The sequence below is a fragment of the Staurois parvus genome, unplaced genomic scaffold (genome assembly GCF_062004578.1).
Source record: "Staurois parvus isolate SC_StPar_1 unplaced genomic scaffold, SC_StPar_1.0 ptg001335l, whole genome shotgun sequence".
In the NCBI taxonomy this organism is placed as follows: Eukaryota; Metazoa; Chordata; class Amphibia; order Anura; family Ranidae; genus Staurois; species Staurois parvus.
The window spans coordinates 56,428-75,362 of NW_028319131.1; the positions used below are offsets into that span (position 1 = coordinate 56,428).

Genomic DNA, 18,935 nt, shown 5'->3' on the forward strand with positions numbered 1-18,935 from the left:
GGGATCCCTCATTATGTCACTTCTGCATCACACCCACCAACCAATGAGAACAGTGGAACATCCATTGACAGCCTCAGGGTTTTCTTTAGGGCAGTAGACTGAGTGGCCTTTCTGCCACGCAGGAAATTTAGACTGGAGCCACTTGAGTCTGATGTCACTGATGATTACATTGGGTCCTCTTGTCACATCACTTCTGCACCACACTCACCGACCAATGGGAGAATGGTGGGGTGTCCAATGACAGCCTCTGAGTTTCCTTTGATGCAATGGACTAATCAGCCTCTTTTCTTCTTCACCGATGAGCCCATTGGGCCCACCCATGCCATGTTACCTCTTCACCACACTCATTGACCAGTGAGAGAATGGTGGGGAGTCCAGTGACAGCCTCTAGGTTTCCTTTGAGGCAATGAACTAATCAGCCTCCTTTTTTCTTCCCCAATTAGTCAACTGGGCCACCCGTGCCATGTCACCTCTGCACCACCCTCACTGACCAGTGAGAGAATGGTGGGACATCCAATGACAGCCTCCAGGTTTCTTTTGAGGTAGTGGACTGATCGGTCTCCTTTCTTCTTCATCAAGGAGACCATTGGTCCATCCTTGCCACATCAAATCTGCCCAGCACTCACCGACCAGTGAGAATGCCCATTGACAGCCTCAGTGGACTGACAGGCATTTATTCTGTGCAGGGTAAGTAGACTGGAGCCACTTTAATTTGATGTCACCAATGAGTCTATTGGACTCCCTTACCATGTCACTTCTAAACCACACCCACCGACTGGGGAGAGAACAGTGAGACATCCATTGACAGGAGTTTCCTTTATTGCAGTAGACTGTGCGGCCTTTCTTCTGTGCAGGAAATGTAGACTGGAGCCACTTGAGTCTGTCATTGATGATTCCATTGGGTCCTCTTGTCACATCACTTCTGCACCATACTCACTGTCCAATGAGAGAATAGTGGGGCATCCAATGATGGCTTCCAGGTTTCCTTTAAGGCAGTGGAGTGATCAGCCTCCTTTCTTTTTCACCGATGAGTCCATTGGGCCCACCCATGCCATGTCACCTCTTCACCACACTCATTGACCAGTGAGAGAATGGTGGGGAGTCCAGTGACAGCCTCTAGATTTCCTTTGAGGCAATGGACTGATCAGCCTCCTTTTTTCTTCCCCAATTAGTCAACTGGGCCACCCGTGCCATGTCACCTCTGCACAACACTCACCGACCAGTGAGAATGCCCATTGACAGCCTCAGTGGACTGACAGGCATTTATTCTGTGCAGGCTAAGTAGACTGGAGCCACTTTAATTTGATGTCACCAATGAGTCAATTGGACTCCCTTACCATGTCACTTCTATACCACACCCACCGACTGGGGAGAGAACAGTAGGACATCCATTGACAGCCATGGACTTTCCTTTATTGTAGTAGATTGTGCAGGCTTTCTTCAGTGCAGGAAATGTAGACTGGAGCCACTTGAGTCTGTCATTGAATATTCCATTGGGACCTCTTGTCACATCACTTCTGCTCCATACTCACCATCCAATGAGAGAATAGTGGGGCGTCCAATGATGGCTTCCAGGTTTCCTTTAGGCAGTGGAATGATCAGCCTCCTTTCTTTTTCACCAATGAGTCCATTGGGCCACTCATGCCATGTCACCTCTGCACCTCACTCATTGACCAGTCAGAGAACAGTGGACTGTCCATTGGCAGCCTCAGTGGACTGTGTATGAATTTTATACTGGAGCCACTTTAATTTGATATGACCAATGAGTCCATTGGGTTCCCTTACCATGTCACTTCTGTTCCACAATCCCTGACCAGTAAGGGAAAGGTGAGGCATCCATTGACAACTTCCGGTTTCCTATAATGCAGTAGACTGAGTGAGCTTTCTTCTTTGCAGGAAATTTAGACTGTAACCACTTGAGTCTTATGCTACAGATAGGTCCATTGGGCACCCTTAACACTTCACTTCCACACTCACCGACCAGTACGAGAACGGTAGGGTGTCCAGTGACAGTCTCTGGAGTTCCTTCAAGTCAGTAAACTGACCCTTCTTTCTTTTGTGCAGGAAATTAGACTGGAGCCACTTGAGTCTGATGTCACTGACGAGTCCTTTGGTCACCCTTACCACGTGACTTCCACACTTGCTGACCAGTAAGGGAACAGTGAGGTGTTCAGTGACAACCACTTGAGTCTTATGCTACAGATGGGTCCATTGGGCACCCTTAACACCTCACTTCCACACTCACCAACCAGTAAGAGAACGGAAGGGTGTCCAGTGACAGTCTCTGGAGTTCCTTCAAGTCAGTAAACTGACCCTTCTTTCTTTTGTACAGGAAATTTAGACTGGAGCCACTTGAGTCTGATGTCACTGACGAGTCCTTTGGTCACCCTTACCACGTAACTTCCACACTTGCTGACCAGTAAGGGATCAGTGAGGTGTTCAGTGACAGCCTCTGGAGTTCCTTCAAGTCAGTAGACTGACCATTCTTTCTTTTGTGCAGGAAGGTTAGACTGGGGACACGTGAGCCTGATGAGTCTATTGGGCACCATTACCATGTCACTTCCACACCACACTCACCGACCAGTGAGGGAACAGCAGGCTATCCTTATGTCTCTGGCTGATGAACAAAGGGTATGCTATATAATGTCAGTTCTGGAACACACTGACTCAGCAGGGAACAGCACTGTCCTTTTTACTGGCCAATGGTCCAGTGTTAATGGACTGCTAATGGTACATCGGGCCCCTTTGCTGGTTCAATAGGTGAGGTGAGCAAACTGACCCACCCGGCAAACTTGGCAGATTCAGCAAATATTGGGATATCTGTGAATTTGCCGCAACTGGTTTTGAATCTTGGTGGAGCCGGACTGATTCTTTCTGGCACCCACTAACCCGCAAGCATTGGAGAAGCAAACCACTGCAAACATGAGCAGAATATATGAACTGCAGTGCACATCCGTGCACTGTGCTGCTAAGAAAAATGAATGCACCGCAGTACACATGTTGCTGCACATTTATGGTAATGCACGGTAAAACACGTCTTATAGTGGTAATGAATGGTAAAACGCATGTCTTCTAGTGGTAACGCATGGTAAAACGCGTGTCTTGCAGTGGTAACGCATGGTAAAACGCGTGTCTTGCAGTGGTAATGCATGGTAAAACGCGTGTCTTCTAGTGGTAACGCATGGTAAAAGGCATGTCTTGCAGTGGTAACGCATGGTAAAACGCGTGTCTTGCAGTTGCAGTGCATGGTAAAATGTGTGTCTTGCAGTGGTAACGCATGGTAAAGTGTGTGCCTTGCAGTGGTAACGCATGGTAAAACGCGTGCCTTGCAGTGGTAACGCATGTCTTCCGGTGGTAATACATGGTAAAACGCGTGTCTTCCGGTGGTAATACATGGTAAAACACGTGTCTTGCAGTGGTAATACATGGTAAAACGCGTGTCTTCCGGTGGTAACGCATGGTAAAACATCTTGCATTGTGTTCACATAACGCACTGGTATGAATGGTCCCTCAGAACCCACCAATCCCTTTAGATCAGGGGTGTCAAACCGGTGGCCCTCCAGCTGTTGCCAAACTACAAGTCCCATCATGCCTCTGCCTTTGGGAGTCATGCGTGTAACTGTCAATCTTGCAATGCCTCCTGGGACTTGTAGTTTGGCCACAGCTGGAGGGCCGCCAGTTTGACACCCGTGTTTTAGAGCAATATGTCAGCTCTATGTCTTTCTGGCGTGTATAAGTGTTGTGTCATGCCATGAGGGGAAGGAAATTCCACTAGAGTCTCACTGACGCGTTGTTCAACAACCATGCGACTTCCCTCCCCGACTCGCCTGCAGAGATACAAAACCCGGTTGGTTTTTCCCTTTTCCAGCATCCTCCCAATACCTGGAACACGCAGTGATCACGGCACCTACCTCCTGTCTTTGGGCTGATGGCCAGTAAGTGGTTCTGTGCTCCGAGCACCTACCTCCTGTCTTTGGGCCAATGGCCAGTAAGTGGTTCTGTGCTCCGGGCACCTACCTCCTGTCTTTGGGCGGATGGCCAGTAAGTGGTTCTGTGCTCCGGGCACCTACCTCCTGTCTTTGGGCGGATGGCCAGTAAGTGGTTCTGTGCTCCGGGCACCTACCTCGTCTTTGGGCTGATGGCCAGTAAGTGGTTCTGTGCTCCGGGCACCTACCTCCTGTCTTTGGGCGGATGGCCAGTAAGTGGTTCTGTGCTCCGGGTACCTACCTCGTCTTTGGGCTGATGGCCAGTAAGTGGTTCTGTGCTCCGGGCACCTACCTCCTGTCTTTGGGCGGATGGCCAGTAAGTGGTTCTGTGCTCCGGGCACCTACCTCGTCTTTGGGCTGATGGCCAGTAAGTGGTTCTGTGCTCCGAGCACCTACCTCCTGTCTTTGGGCGGATGGCCAGTAAGTGGTTCTGTGCTCCGGGCACCTACCTCCTGTCTTTGGGCGGATGGCCAGTAAGTGGTTCTGTGCTCCGGGTACCTACCTCGTCTTTGGGCTGATGGCCAGTAAGTGGTTCTGTGCTCCGAGCACCTACCTCCTGTCTTTGGGCGGATGGCCAGTAAGTGGTTCTGTGCTCCGGGCACCTACCTCCTGTCTTTTGGCGGATGGCCAGTAAGTGGTTCTGTGCTCCGGGTACCTACCTCGTCTTTGGGCTGATGGCCAGTAAGTGGTTCTGTGCTCCGGGCACCTACCTCCTGTCTTTGGGCGGATGGCCAGTAAGTGGTTCTGTGCTCCGGGCACCTACCTCGTCTTTGGGCTGATGGCCAGTAAGTGGTTCTGTGCTCCGAGCACCTACCTCCTGTCTTTGGGCGGATGGCCAGTAAGTGGTTCTGTGCTCCGGGCACCTACCTCCTGTCTTTGGGCGGATGGCCAGTAAGTGGTTCTGTGCTCCGGGTACCTACCTCGTCTTTGGGCTGATGGCCAGTAAGTGGTTCTGTGCTCCGGGCACCTACCTCCTGTCTTTGGGCGGATGGCCAGTAAGTGGTTCTGTGCTCCGGGCACCTACCTCGTCTTTGGGCTGATGGCCAGTAAGTGGTTCTGTGCTCCGGGCACCTACCTCCTGTCTTTGGGCGGATGGCCAGTAAGTGGTTCTGTGCTCCAGGTACCTACCTCGTCTTTGGGCTGATGGCCAGTAAATGGTTCTGTGCTCCGGGCACCTACCTCCTGTCTTTGGGCGGATGGCCAGTAAGTGGTTCTGTGCTCCAGGTACCTACCTGGTCTTTGGGCTGATGGCCAGTAAATGGTTCTGTGCTCCACCCTCCTGCACTTTGGACTGTAAAGTATAACATTTCTATCACGTCCCAAATGATAGTAATCGCTGACACCTCCAGGAATTTCTTGGACCCGCCCCATCCCTGATGATGCAGTCGTGTGTTACCCTACAACACGGGTGTCAGATCCATGAGGCATTGCAAGATTGACGGTGACAAGCATGACTCCCAAAAGCAGGGGAATGATGGGATTTGTAGTTTCCCAACAGCTGGAGAGCCGCCAGTTTGATACCCCTGGTCTACAATGTAACAAATTAAATAACCAGAAAATAAAAAAAAAACCTAAAGTGCAACTCTGGGTCTATAATGGTTTGAAAAATAAAAGGTTTCTCTGCAGTAATCAAAGTTTAAAAAAAAAAAAAAAAATACAGCTCATGCTGCAATACTCTCCTCCTCTCTCTTTTTTTTTTCTATGCGGCGGTATGACGGTCGTAGAAAAAAAAATCTATCAAGCGCCATCACACATGAGTGGAAACAGAAGATGACCCGGATGTTTATGTCCGAGGAATCTTCGTAAACACGAACGAAAAATCCAAATGTTAAAAGTCGATCGGCCCAATGAGATGATGAAACCAGAATTCTGCATATTATATTTTATGTATCACTATTTATGTACAGTTGTGTTCAAAATAATAGCAGTGTGTTGAAAAAAGTGAATAAAGCTGCAAATCCTTCTAATAGCTTTTATTTCCATCCACACAAATGCATTGGGAACACGACACATTCTATTCCAAATCACAACATGAAGAAAAATACATCAAATTTGTGTTGTTCCTCTAAAAAAATGGAAGAAAAGTGAATATTAGACGGTTCAAAAAAATCGCTGTGTTTGTATTCTTCTTTACAAACTCCAACATTCACTATATAAACTGAGAAATGTTTGAAGATTTTGCTTTCCTTTGAATGACTTCATGAATATTTGGTTGTAGTCGCACTGTTTCTGAGAACTGCTGTACATCTGTGTTGCATGGAGTCCCCCAACTTCTGGCCCCTGTGATCAGGTATTCCAGCCCAGGATGATTGGACCACATTCCACAGTTCTTCTCTATTTCTTGGTTTGGCCTCAGAAACGGCATTTTTGATGTCACCCCACAAGTTTTCTATTGGATGAAGATCCGGGGATTGGGCTGGCCACTCCATAACGTCCATCTTGTTGGTCTGGAACCAAGATGTTGCACGTTTACTGGTGTGTTTGGGGTCGTTGTCTTGTTGGAACACCCATTTCAGGGGCATTTCCTCTTCAGCATAAGGCAGCATGACCTCTTCAAGTATTCTGATGGATTCAAACTGATCCATGATCCCTGGTATGCGATAAATAGGCCCAACACCGTAGTATGAGAAACATCCCCATATCATGATGCTTGCACCACCATGCTTCACAGTCTTCACAGTGTACTGTGGCTGGAATTCAGTGTTTGGGGGGCGTCTGACAAACTGTCTCCGCCCACTAGACCCAAAAAGAACAATCTTACTTTCATCAGTCCACAAAATGTTGCGCCATTTCTCTTTAGGCCGGTCAATGTGCTCTTTGGCAGATTGTAACCTCTTCAGCACGTCTTTTTCCCAACAGTGGGACTTTGCAGGGACTTCTTGCAGATAGCTTGGCTTCACATCGGCGTCTTCTAATTGTAACAGTCCTCACAGGGAACGTCACACCTTCTTTCATCTTCCTGGAGCTGATTGTTGGCTGAGTCCTCACAGGGAACGTCACACCTTCTTTCATCTTCCTGGAGCTGATTGTTGGCTGAGTCCGCCCCATTTTGGCTATTCTTCTATCCATTCCAATGGTAGTTTTTCACTTTCTTCCACGTCTTTCAGGTTTTGGTTGCCATTTAAGCATTTGCCATCATTTTAGCTGAGCAGCCGATCATTTTCTGCACTTCTTTATATGTTTTCCCCTCCAATCAACTTTTTAATCAAGGTACACTGTTCTTCTGAACAATGTCTGGAACGACCCATTTTCCTCAGAATTTCAGAGAGAAATGCACTGTAACCAGCATGTCCAACATTTGCTGCCTTCCTTCCTTAAATAAGGGCAATAATTGCCACCTGTTTTTCAAAGAATGAATGACCTCACTAATAGAACTCCACACGGCTATTATTTTGAACACGCCCCTTTCAATGAGTGATTCAATGACACAGAATCAGCAGCATGCATGTCATGACTGTCGGGTCTGTTGGATTTCTATTACTCTACTACACCTGCTAGGAAATTATTTGCCATGTAGAAATATCATTTCCACCAAAAACAGAGATTGATCCAGTTAGTGATGTCTGACGGCTAGTATTTTGAACACAACTGTATATAGGTTATGTAATAAACAATATTGTACTCATTGCTGGTAATTGTGTATATCGCTCGTTCTGGCCAGGAGGGCGTGGCTACAAGGTCACACGCATGCTGCATGACTTCCACTTGTACGGAAGACGTCAACACTACGTATTGCCCGACGAATGATTTTTTTAGATTGGTTAATGTGGGCCACGATTTCAACCAACAAACGAACGCCTCTTGGTCGTTGGAATGACTGATCGGTCGATTTTCTAGTCGTGTATTCCCACCTTACGTGTTGTTCGATGCAGTGGTTCTCGGTGATGGGGTTCTCCTAGGGGTCAGGTCCATGACAACCTCGGCTCAAGTGGGTTAAAAGATACTGGTTGTTCTACAACCTGGAGAACGGAGGACGCCTAATGGTGGGAATAAGTACTGCACGGGACAGCTCCATATTAAAGGAGAATATTGCAGCAGAAGTGCCGTTTTATTTTTAACTGGAGTTCTTCTTTAAGTTAGGAAAAGCCCACTAAAGATCGACTTAAGAATCACATCTCCATCTTTAGGACTGTAATTGCTCAGTACATGAAGCGATCACTTCTGTTGATATTGTCACAGAGGGGTCTGTAGCTATGAGAGAGTCCAGGAAATTCAGAAGTGAACCCGCAGCTGCATAGAGACACGGGATACTCAGGGGTCAGTGCGTGAGACAGGGGGGCCTGGGTGACATGGGATGGTTCTGGGGTGACTGGTGAGGACAGGAGCAGATTCCTGGATACACAGTTGTCACGGGAGACACAGAAGTGAAGGGTCATTGGAGATGCCGGAATCACAGGAGCACAGGAGTCACTGGAGACACAAGTCAATGGAAACACAGGAGCACAGGGGTCACTGGGGACACAGGGGTCACTGGGGACACTGGAGACACAAGAGTCATTGGAGACACAGGAGTAATTGGAGACACAGGAGCACAGGGGTCACAAGAGTAATTAGACACAGGGGTCACTGTGGACACAGGAGTAATTAAAGACACAGGGGATACTGGACACAGGAGCACAAGGGTCACTGGGGACGCAGGAGCAATTAGAGACACAGGAGCACAGGGGTCACTGGACTAATTAGAGACACAGGGGTCACAGGAGTAATTAAGAGACACAGGGGTCACTGGGGACACAGGAGTAATTACAGACACAGGAGTGCAGGGGTCACTGAAGACACAAGAGTAATTAGACACAGGAGCACAGGGGACACAGAAGTAATTAAAGACACAGGGGTCACAGGAGTAATTAGAGACACAGGAGCACTGGGGTCACAGGAGTAATTAGAGACACAGGAGCACTGGGGTCACAGGAGTAATTAGAGACACTGGGGTCACAGGAGTAATTAGAGACACAGGAGCACTGGGGTCACAGGAGTAATTAGAGACACAGGAGCACTGGGGTCACAGGAGTAATTAGAGACACTGGGGTCACAGGAGTAATGAGAGACACTGGGGTCACAGGAGTAATTAAAGACACAGGAGCACAGGGGTCCCAGGAGTAATTAGAGACACAGGGGTCACTGTGGACACAGGAGTAATTAGAGACACAGGAGCACAGGGGTCACAGGAGTAATGAGAGACACAGGAGCACTGGGGTCACAGGAGTAATTAAAGACACAGGAGCACAGGGGTCACAGGAGTAATTAGAGACACAGGGGTCACTGTGGACACAGGAGTAATTAGAGACACAGGAGCACAGGGGTCACAGGAGTCATTGAAGACACAGGAAACTTTGGGGTCAGTGCATAAGACAAAATGCTCTGGAGGTCACTGGAGAGGACAGAAGCACAGGGGTCCCAGGAGTCACTACAGACACAGAAGTGCAGGGGTCCCAGGAGTCATTGGACACACAGGAGTGCAGAGGTCACTGTAGATGCAGGTATCGCTGGACACACAGAAGTGCAGGGGTCCCCGGAGACACAGGACAGCAGGGGTCCCCAGAGACACAGGACAGCAGGGGTCCCCAGAGACACAGGACAGCAGGGGTCCCCAGAGACACAGGACAGCAGGGATCACTGGAGACACAGGGGCTCGGGGGGGTCACTGGAGACACAGGGGCAAAGCTGGATTGCATGGAGAAGGACCAGAGCACAGAGGGATAATGGAACTTGGGGTGCAGAGAGGTGATCAGGACACGGGGTGCAGGTAAATCTCAGAGAAGGATTTAGTCATAGTAACGTGTGTATCTGATATTCTCAAATGCGATTATCTGCAGAGAATGATTGATCCAGACAAATGGACCAACTCGGATCGCTGCGACTGTTCTTACACTCATCGATTTATCTTTGTATCCTCACTGAGATATTCGCAGCCCTGATGTGTACGGCTGACCACAGGACTGTGGGGAGGACATCAGACAGTCAGGACTGATCGATGAGCAAGGGATCGATGCCAAATTGGCAGATCTTTTCTCCACACTGAGCACACGTATCAGACACGGCATGTTCAAAGTTTTTAATCACAGAATAGAGGCATCTTAAAAAAAAAAGGAAGCAAAGATATATCTCTATATACAGCTAGTTATGGAGAGACGTCATAGTGGAAACATTCAGAGGAGTAGCAAAATTCAGAGAAAAGAACCGTGCCGGATGTCCCTGCAGTCTGGATCATGTTGTCCCTGCCTGCCATATCTTCACTTAAACTTTTAATGGGACACCCCCGGAGCACAGAATTTACAAACATCTGCTCTCATCTCCAGATGTGGGTTCTGTCACACCCTCCAACAGTGTGAAGTGCACCCCCAACTGACCTAGCACACAGTAGTGGGGGGCGCCATAGTGTGGGGGGGGGGGTTGCTGGATCTCCAGCACCAGAACTAGAAGTTGAGATATACAGGATGGTTTTTGTTACTCTTGGGACTATACCCGCACCTCCCCTACCCTCCTTCTGCCCATTCGCAGAAGCCTTTGTATTAGGTGAACTTATTCACCTAATACAAAGGCTTCTGTGAATGGGAAGCAGAGGGGAGAGGCAGGTATAGCTGCTCTCTGTATATACTTTCCTAAGTTTAGCCCTCTCCAGTTTTGTCACATGATCTCCCATGTCAGTAAGCAGAGGCTGCAGGGGAGCCGGTAACCATAGGCTCCCATGTCCCAGCTGTTGTCGGCGCTCCCTCCGCTCCTCAGCAGCTGCAGGGGATCCGGATCATGTGACCAGACCGGAGCAGCAGAAAATTAAGTAAATTTGTCTTTCCCGCACAGGCTAGTTAGGAGTGCGGGGGGGGGGCATTTTAATATTGGTTAGGCTGAAATTTCACTTTAACTTCTTTTGAAAAATGAAAGCTAGACCGTTATAAGAAATGAATGGGAGCTGCCATCGCAGGACCGGTTTTGAGAATGCTAGTTCCCTGGCTGTCAGATCATTTGACTTCAATGCTTCCTGAGTCGCTGACCTGGAATGAGTAGAGAGATAAGGAATACGTGAGCCTTGGCAGCCCTTTTACTTGTTGGGTGTCCCGGAGATATGACCGATCTACTTAATAATCTGGCAAGCAAGGACAATATGGTCCATGAGTCAAACCCTGGCATGGTGACCAACTGCCTGGGGTTGGTAAGACTGTGATCGTAGCGGTTGGTAAGACTGTGATCGTAGCGGTTGCCGGTCCCCTGAGTTACGGGTAAGAATAGTCCTTGGTCATCCCTTGGTCTCTAGCTGGCTGGGAAGATGTCATAGCGATACTTGGAGATTTTGAAGTTAATCAGCTTCCCATATAAGGTGGGCATGACGTATTCCAGGTATTTTTTGAAGCCTACGCTCTCATACATCTTCTTGGCCTCCACCTGGACCACCATCGTGTTGAGGACGACGGCCTTGTAGCCTCTTTGCCTGGCAAAGCTGATAACCTCCCGTGACAAGGCTTTGGCAATCCCGAGCCCTCTGAAGTCTTTTCTCACCGACATTCTCTTCAGGAGCAACTCCTTGACGTTCTCCTCTGAAGGCAACGCGGCAACTGTCCCTACGATACTGTCCTCAGCGTCTACCACCCAGAAGTGGGAGCCCTCACCCTCCATGTAGGTCTTCCGGATGTCCTGCAGGTCCTCTTGCAGGCAGTGGTCTATGTACAAGGACCAGCAGTAGCCGAGGACTTGGCGGCCCAACGCCAGCAGCAGGGTGACGGCCATGAAGGGTAAGATGAAGGATTTGGAGCTGCAGAGCAGCATGAGAAAGACGCAGGTCAGGACGAAGAGGACCCAGGGAAGTTTGAGGACATGGGTGCAGACGCTGGGAACGTATTCGCTCATGCCGTGAGAGATGAGCTCCCGAACCACCTCATAGTCCGAATCTCGGTAGTCCCGGATTTTATACTCCGCCATGTCTGCCTGATAGAGGGTGGAAACAGAGAAGAATGTTAGACCTGCGTCTTAATAAAGTCTCAACCATAAACCCTATGGGGGGGGATAACAGTGGCGTACATTTTAATGGCGCAGTAAACTGGCATTTGTGGCGCCCACCACAGTAACTAAGCAGATAGTGCGCCACCCGTGCCAGCTTATGTTTGAGGATGAATTAGAAACGGATTCAGGGTCTGCTCCTACCTTAGGTCACATCGCCCTAAACTAGAGGCAGCAAAGGGTGAGGAACTTCATGAGGCCAGCGATGGTCTTCTGCCGTATATAGGAGAGTACCATGCAGAGCTGCTGCTATTAATGAAGGGATGGCGGCCGTTTTCAGGATAGGAAACTGCCGCAGACCTGGACCTGGACATACACTTGGTCACATCGCCCTAAACTAGAGGCAGCAAAAGGTCAGGAACTTCATGAGGCCAGCGATGGTCTTCTGCTGTCTAAAAATGGAAGGAACCATGAAGAGCTGCTGCTATTAACCATTTGCCACCCGCCCTATGGCCGAATGGCGGGCGGCAAATGTCATCAGCGTTCTGGGTGTGCGCCATATGGCATCCTCCCGCACACGCGCCAGATTGCGCTCCTGCAGAGCGACGCGATCTGTCACCGGATGTGTACCTCGGACACGGCCGATGACAGATCTGAGTATTGGCCCCGTTGCCGATACCATGTGACCTGCTGTGACCAATCACAGCAGGTCACGACAGTTGTATACAATGGATGGCTTCATTCATGCCATCCATTGTATACTAGTGCCTAGCTGTGAATGGTCACAGCAGGTCACATGCACATGTCATGTGATTAGCTGTGACCAAATCACAGCTAAGCACAAAAAAAAAAAAGCTGAATGAATCGATGTCATTCTGGTAAATGCTTGCTTATAACAAAGTAATTCTTTGCTATAAGCAAATTGTGTAAAAAAAAAAAAAAAATACTGATCACTTCCCCAAAGTAGTACGATGTTACTATGGTAACATTGTACTACTTTGGTCATAGTGAAATATGAAAAAAAAATCTTAAAAAAATCTTAAAAAAATCATAATAATAATAAAAATATATATATATTTTTTTTTCCTACTGTCACCAGTCAGTGTCGCTGTTCACCGCCATACCAGTTATATGATGACGCTGTACTGCACTGGTGACAGGATGTAAAAAAAAAAATAGTGAAAATAATTTTTTTTATTTTTTCATTTTCCGAAAAATTATGACAAAAAAAAATACAACTTCAAAAAACTCGCCATGCCTCTTATGAAGTACGTCGGACTGTCTACTCTGCAAAAAGGGGTCATTTGGGGGATGTCTGTACCATCCTGACATTTGGGGGATATCTGTACCCTCCTGACATTTGGGGGATATCTGTACCCTCCTGACATTTGGGGGATATCTGTCCTGTCCTGACATTTGGGGGATATCTGTCCTGTCCTGACATTTGGGGGATATCTGTCCTGTCATTTGGGGGATATCTGTCCTGTCCTGACATTTGGGGGATATCTGTCCTGTCATTTGGGGGATATCTGTACCGTCCTGACATTTGGGGGATATCTGTACTGTCCTGACATTTGGGGGATATCTGTACTGTCCTGACATTTGGGGGATATCTGTACCGTTCTGACATTTGGGGGATATCTGTACTATTCTGACATTCTTGGACCTCAAGAAATTAGATTGGCTGTCAGTACTTCAGGATTGATCAATATTCAGATCTATCCCATAGTTTGTGAACTCTATAACTTTCCTACAAACTAAATAATACATCCTAATTTGGGTTATTTTCCCCAAAGACATGTAGCAGAATACATCTCGGCCTAAATTTATGAAGAACAATTATTTATTTGCAAACCTTTATAACAGAAACAAAGAAAAACTTTTTTTTTTTCAAAATTTTTGGTCTTTTTTTGTTAATTTAGCAAAAAATAAAAACCCCAGCGGTGATTAAATACCACCAAAAGAAATATCTAGCTGTCTGAAGAAAATGATAAAGTTTTAGTTTGGGTACAATGTTGTATGACCGCGCAATTGTCATTCAAAGTGTGAGAGCGCTGAGACCTGAAAAATGGCCTGGGCAGGAAGGGGGTAAAATTGCACGGTATGGAAGGGGTTAACAAAGGGATGGCGGCAGTTTTCAGTTTATTAAACTGCCACAGATCCCTGCCTGGTAGGACCTGGACATACACTTGGTCATGTCGCTAGAGGCAGCAAAGGGTGAGGAACTTCATGAGGCCAGCGAGTCTTCTGCTCTATGTAGGAGGATATCATATCCGTATATAGAAAGAGGGGGTTGTAGCAGGAAAAAAAGCCCTTTTTTGTATATGTATGAGCTCCGTTGGCGTGCAAATAAACCCAGGACAGGTCCGCTTTAATACAGAATGCCCCGCCCCCCACAACTCACCAATGAGAGTGCCCCAGCATCTCAGAAGAGCATTCTCACTGGACAAGGGGTGGGCAGATGAAAGAATTTCGATCTGAAGTCCAATAGCAAAGTGAAACTAGCTTCAGGGGGGCACACGGAGGAGATGTCTCAAGAGTAACATCATAGGAGGATCACAGGAGGCAGATTTTTGGGGTCTCCTGATAGCAAAAAGGTGATTGTAGCCGTATTAGTGCACTTGCTGCAGAAACAATGGAGTCCGGTCCTGTCTGGGACACTTTTTTTATTTGCACTAACATACAATTTTTGGGACAAGCTTTCGGGGTCTGTCCCCTTCTTCAGGGTCTGAGCCATACTACTTCACAAACCAATGTACACAGCAATGGTTCTAAAACTAGGATTAGACTAGAGAGAAGACAGAGCACAAGCAAAGACTGGGGGGGGATGGGACAACAGTCACAGAGGGGGGTGGTAAAACTGTTGGATAATGAGTGAGGAATCCCATGTCCAAATTGAGCCCGTTATGTTTTGTATCAAATAGAAATATATAGAATAGTTATCCAAAGGAAACAGAACAGAGATATGATCTCTCCCTGAGGGATCTCATACCACGAGGCCTCCGCATTAAAAGTCCTTTCGCAAATACACGCGACTTACGCAGACGGACATCGCAGACGCACCAGCGAGGGACGAACCAGCGAGAGACGAACCAGCGAGAGACGAACCCTTCACACCGACGTCACACAAGTATGCGGCTCACAGAACCGGCCCTCCTTCTGCGGGGCCACATAGTACCCTGGGAGCGTGCCGCACAAAGACCGCGGTGTCACTGACAGCCACTCAGAGATTGTTTCCCTGTCTCCCCTCCCCCCCACTCAGAGATTGTTTCCCTGCCCCCCCCCCACTCAGAGATTGTTTCCCTGCCCCCCCCCCCACTCAGAGATTGTTTCCCTGCCCCCCCCCCCCCACTCAGAGATTGTTTCCCTGCCCCCCCCACTCAGAGGTTGTTTCCCTGCCCCCTTCCCCCCACTCAGAGATTGTTTCCTTGTCCCTCCCCCCCACTCAGAGATTATTTCCCTGCCCCCCCCCCCACTCAGAGATTGTTTCCCTGCCCCTGCGCCCCCCCACTCAGAGATTGTTTCCCTGCCCCCCCCCCACTCAGAGATTGTTTCCCTGCCCCCCCCACTCAGAGATTGTTTTCTTTAACATTCTGCTAGCACTTTGTGAAGTAGTACGGCTCAGACCCCGAAGAAGGGGACAGACCCCGATAATTGTATGTTAGTGCAAATAGAAAGAGTGGACAGGACAGGAGAGAAGGACAAGGAAAGGCAGGACAGGGAAGGGAAGGAAAGGCAGGACAGGGAAGGAAAGGCAGGACAGGACAGGGAAGGGAAGGAAAGGCAGGACAGGGCCGGACTCCATTGTCTGATAGCAAAAAACAGTCAAATCACATGAATAACTGCCACTGATATGAATCCAGAACTCATATACCCCCCACAGGACGCCATGGAGGCTGCACAGAGCTGATATCATGATAATAATACCAATGATAACCCATAATAATAACAAGGGTGTCCCCTGTACACTAAAACAATGACATGACCCCAGTCCTGTCATCCCCTCCCCCACCATGGTGTAGTGAGGACCCCATCGCTGTATATTCACCTCCAGCCTCTCACCTGCCCCCTTCTGTGTCCCCAGACGCAGGATTTACACGTCACCGGCTGCCAGCTCTCTCTAAACTAGAGCTAAATAACAAAATAAACAATAAAGACGCCATTTTGCTGAAGACCAGCAGGTCTCCGGAAACATGGCCGCTGGAGGAAGCTTCGATGTGTAAGCCCTGAGCAGCAGGGGGCGCTGGTAGACGGTCAGCGCTCTATAGAGCCGGGTGCCGTAATACAGTCGGACGGCAGGGGGCGCTGGTAGACGGTCGGAGCCGGGCGCCGTAATACAGTCGGAAGGCAGGGGGCGCTGGTAGACGGTCAGACACTGGTAGACGGGAGCTGTAATACAGTCGGACGGCAGGGGGCGCTGGTAGACGGTCGGAGCCGGGCGCCGTAATACAGTCGGACGGCAGGGGGCGCTGGTAGACGGTCAGACACTGGTAGACGGGAGCTGTAATACAGTCGGACGGCAGGGGGCGCTGGTAGACGGTCGGAGCCGGGCGCCGTAATACAGTCGGACGGCAGGGGGCGCTGGTAGACGGTCAGACACTGGTAGACGGGAGCTGTAATACAGTCGGACGGCAGGGGGCGCTGGTAGACGGTCAGACACTGGTAGACGGGAGCTGTAATACAGTCGGACGGCAGGGGGCGCTGCTGTCTATGTCGGCGCACAGTAGGAGAGTGTAGCCAGACTTCTTATGTGCAGATAATAGAAGTTCAGTTTGTAGTGGACATCTAATGATCCCTGCCCCTCCCCCCTCATCCCTGCCCCTCCCCCATCCCTGCCCTTGATCCTGTGGGGCTGCCCCAGTATTTGCACAAGACTCTCTGCAGCTCAGGGACACAGCCTGTCCATAGAAGTGAATAGGAAGTCTCCAGGCCAAGCTGTCCGGGGTAAAATTTTGCGGGACGTTCGCTAAACGCGACTGAACGGTCATCTGAACCCCCCGCTGAGATCAGTGAGCGCTGGATCGTTTGGGAATGGGGAGGGGTGGTAAACCCCTGTAGCTGAGCCGTGACTTTACCGCCCCAGGACTGCTATGGGGTGTACACAATTATGCCCCCCCAGGGGCAGACTGACTATTTGGAAACTCGGGCAGTGCCTGAGGGCCCGGGGTCAGTAGGGGGCCCCATGACATGCCCCTGGTACCTTTTTCATAGGCTTTTTTGAGTTTGGGCAAGAACACAGGGGCCCCATAATCCCCTATTGCCCGGGGGCCCCATGAGTTGTCAGTCTGCCCCTGGCCCCCCCTGATAGTGCCCTCTGGATGTGACCCATACCAGTGAATGGAAGCGGTTTCGGGGTGCCAGTATGGAGGTCCAAGGAGGTTACCGCAGGCGGCGAGGAGGCGATACAATGCTGTCTGAAGAGCGATCCCAGCGCCATCTCACTAGGTTCACCCCTCGCGTATCGCGAAGGCGCGTTTTTCCCATGTCATGGGCCCGCCTCTTCATTTCAATAGGTGCCCGGCACGCGCCACAGTAGCTCATTTCTGTTTTCCGGGCGTTCGTACGTATTTCAGTCGCACATTTTGACACGTTTATCGTGCGTTTTAACCACTCGAGCCCCGCGCCAATTCTCACATTCCTCCCCCACGCGGAAGGGTCGGGTTTGCTGGAACTCCTGTTTATGAAGGTTCCGGAACAGACGGGCCGGACACAGAATTCTTCTACAACTGCTGATGGGCTGAATGTTCGGGGAACACATGAATGGAACGGGCACCCGCTGTTCGCCCGCCGCGCCCCACAATGCACTGCCCCCTGACAGAGCATTCTGAGTGGCCAAAGCAATACACCTGACCGCAGAGCGGGTGCAATGCTTCGGCCAATCACAGCATAGGATGACGTCACAAGGGGGCGGGGTTTGTGACATCATGAAAATATTTACTGTGATCGGGGGGCGCAGCTGTCAGATGGCGGGAGCCAGCGTCGTGAACGGAGCGTTCTTTCTCTTTCTTCGGCGGTAGCGGCGGCGCCGGGCATCGGGATTGACGTCGGATCTACTTCGGGGGACATTTTTTAATTTTTGCTTTTATTAAAGGACTTGTCTTCTGTCTTTTTTTACACTACATTTTATTTATTGTTTTGTGAATGGGTAGCGGTACCATGTACCCCATACTCATTCACATGGGGGGGTCCCCTTGTTAAAGGGGGCTTCCAGATTCCGATAAGCACCCCACCGGCAGACCCCAACAACCACCAGCCAGGGTTGTGGGGGAGAGGCCCTTGTCCTCATCGACATGGGGACAAGGTGCTCTGGAGGGGGAGCCCCCATCCCAAAGCACCCCCCCTGTGGAGGGCATGTGGCCTGGTATGGTTTTAGGGGGGTCACTTGCCCCCCCCTTTCCTGACCTGCTGGACTGCATGCTTAGATAAGGGTCTGGTATGGATTTTGGGGGGGACCCCACACCATTGAAATTTTGGTGTGGGGGTTCCCCTAAAAATTCATAGTAGACCTAAAGGGCTTGGTATGGATGGAAAAAAAATGTTTTAATTGTGGGCAATGCCGACAATTCTTTTTCCATTCAGCTGTCAGCGGGGAACCCCACTGGGACTTGTAGTTCCGCACAGGGGCGGACTGACAACTCATGGGCCCCCGGGCAATAGGGGATCACGGGGCCCCTGTGTCCTTGCCCAAACTCAAAAAAGCCTATGAAAAAGGTACCAGGAGCATCTCATGGGGCCCCCTACTGACCCCGGGCCCTCGGGCAGTGCCCGAGTTTCCAAATGGTCAGTCCGCCCCTGGTTCCGCAACAGCTGGAGGGCCACAGGTTGAGCACCCATGCCATAGGGATTATCGGAGCCATTCTGATCAGCTCTATGGTCAGCCGGCGGAACCTCCAGCTGAACACTCAGACCTCCTGGTGGGACAGGAGGGCTGTGGAGAGCGGCGGGAGGGACCTCCCCTCCTGCTGCTTGTAAAGGCAATCCAGCAGCTAATTTGCCACTAGGATCGCTTTTACAGAG

General features: G+C 49.7%; 1 protein-coding gene across 3 annotated transcripts; it reads right to left on the reverse strand.

Moving 5' to 3' along the window:
- Positions 1-10,027: 10,027 nt before the first annotated feature.
- LOC149436814 (putative N-acetyltransferase camello) lies at positions 10,028-16,100 on the reverse strand. Of its 3 annotated transcripts, none has more exons than XM_089661412.1 (2): positions 15,967-16,100; positions 10,028-11,906 (listed from the first exon to the last, which is right to left on the reverse strand). In XM_089661412.1, exon 2 carries the CDS (start codon positions 11,898-11,900, stop codon positions 11,235-11,237), a length of 666 nt encoding a protein of 221 aa, XP_089517538.1. In that variant the 5' UTR covers positions 11,901-11,906; positions 15,967-16,100; the 3' UTR covers positions 10,028-11,234. The 3 variants fall into 3 exon arrangements, with proteins under 3 accessions (XP_089517538.1, XP_089517539.1, XP_089517540.1); XM_089661413.1 differs by having other exon boundaries at positions 15,981-16,091; XM_089661414.1 differs by lacking the exon at positions 15,967-16,100 and adding an exon at positions 14,323-14,572.
- Positions 16,101-18,935: the final 2,835 nt, after the last annotated feature.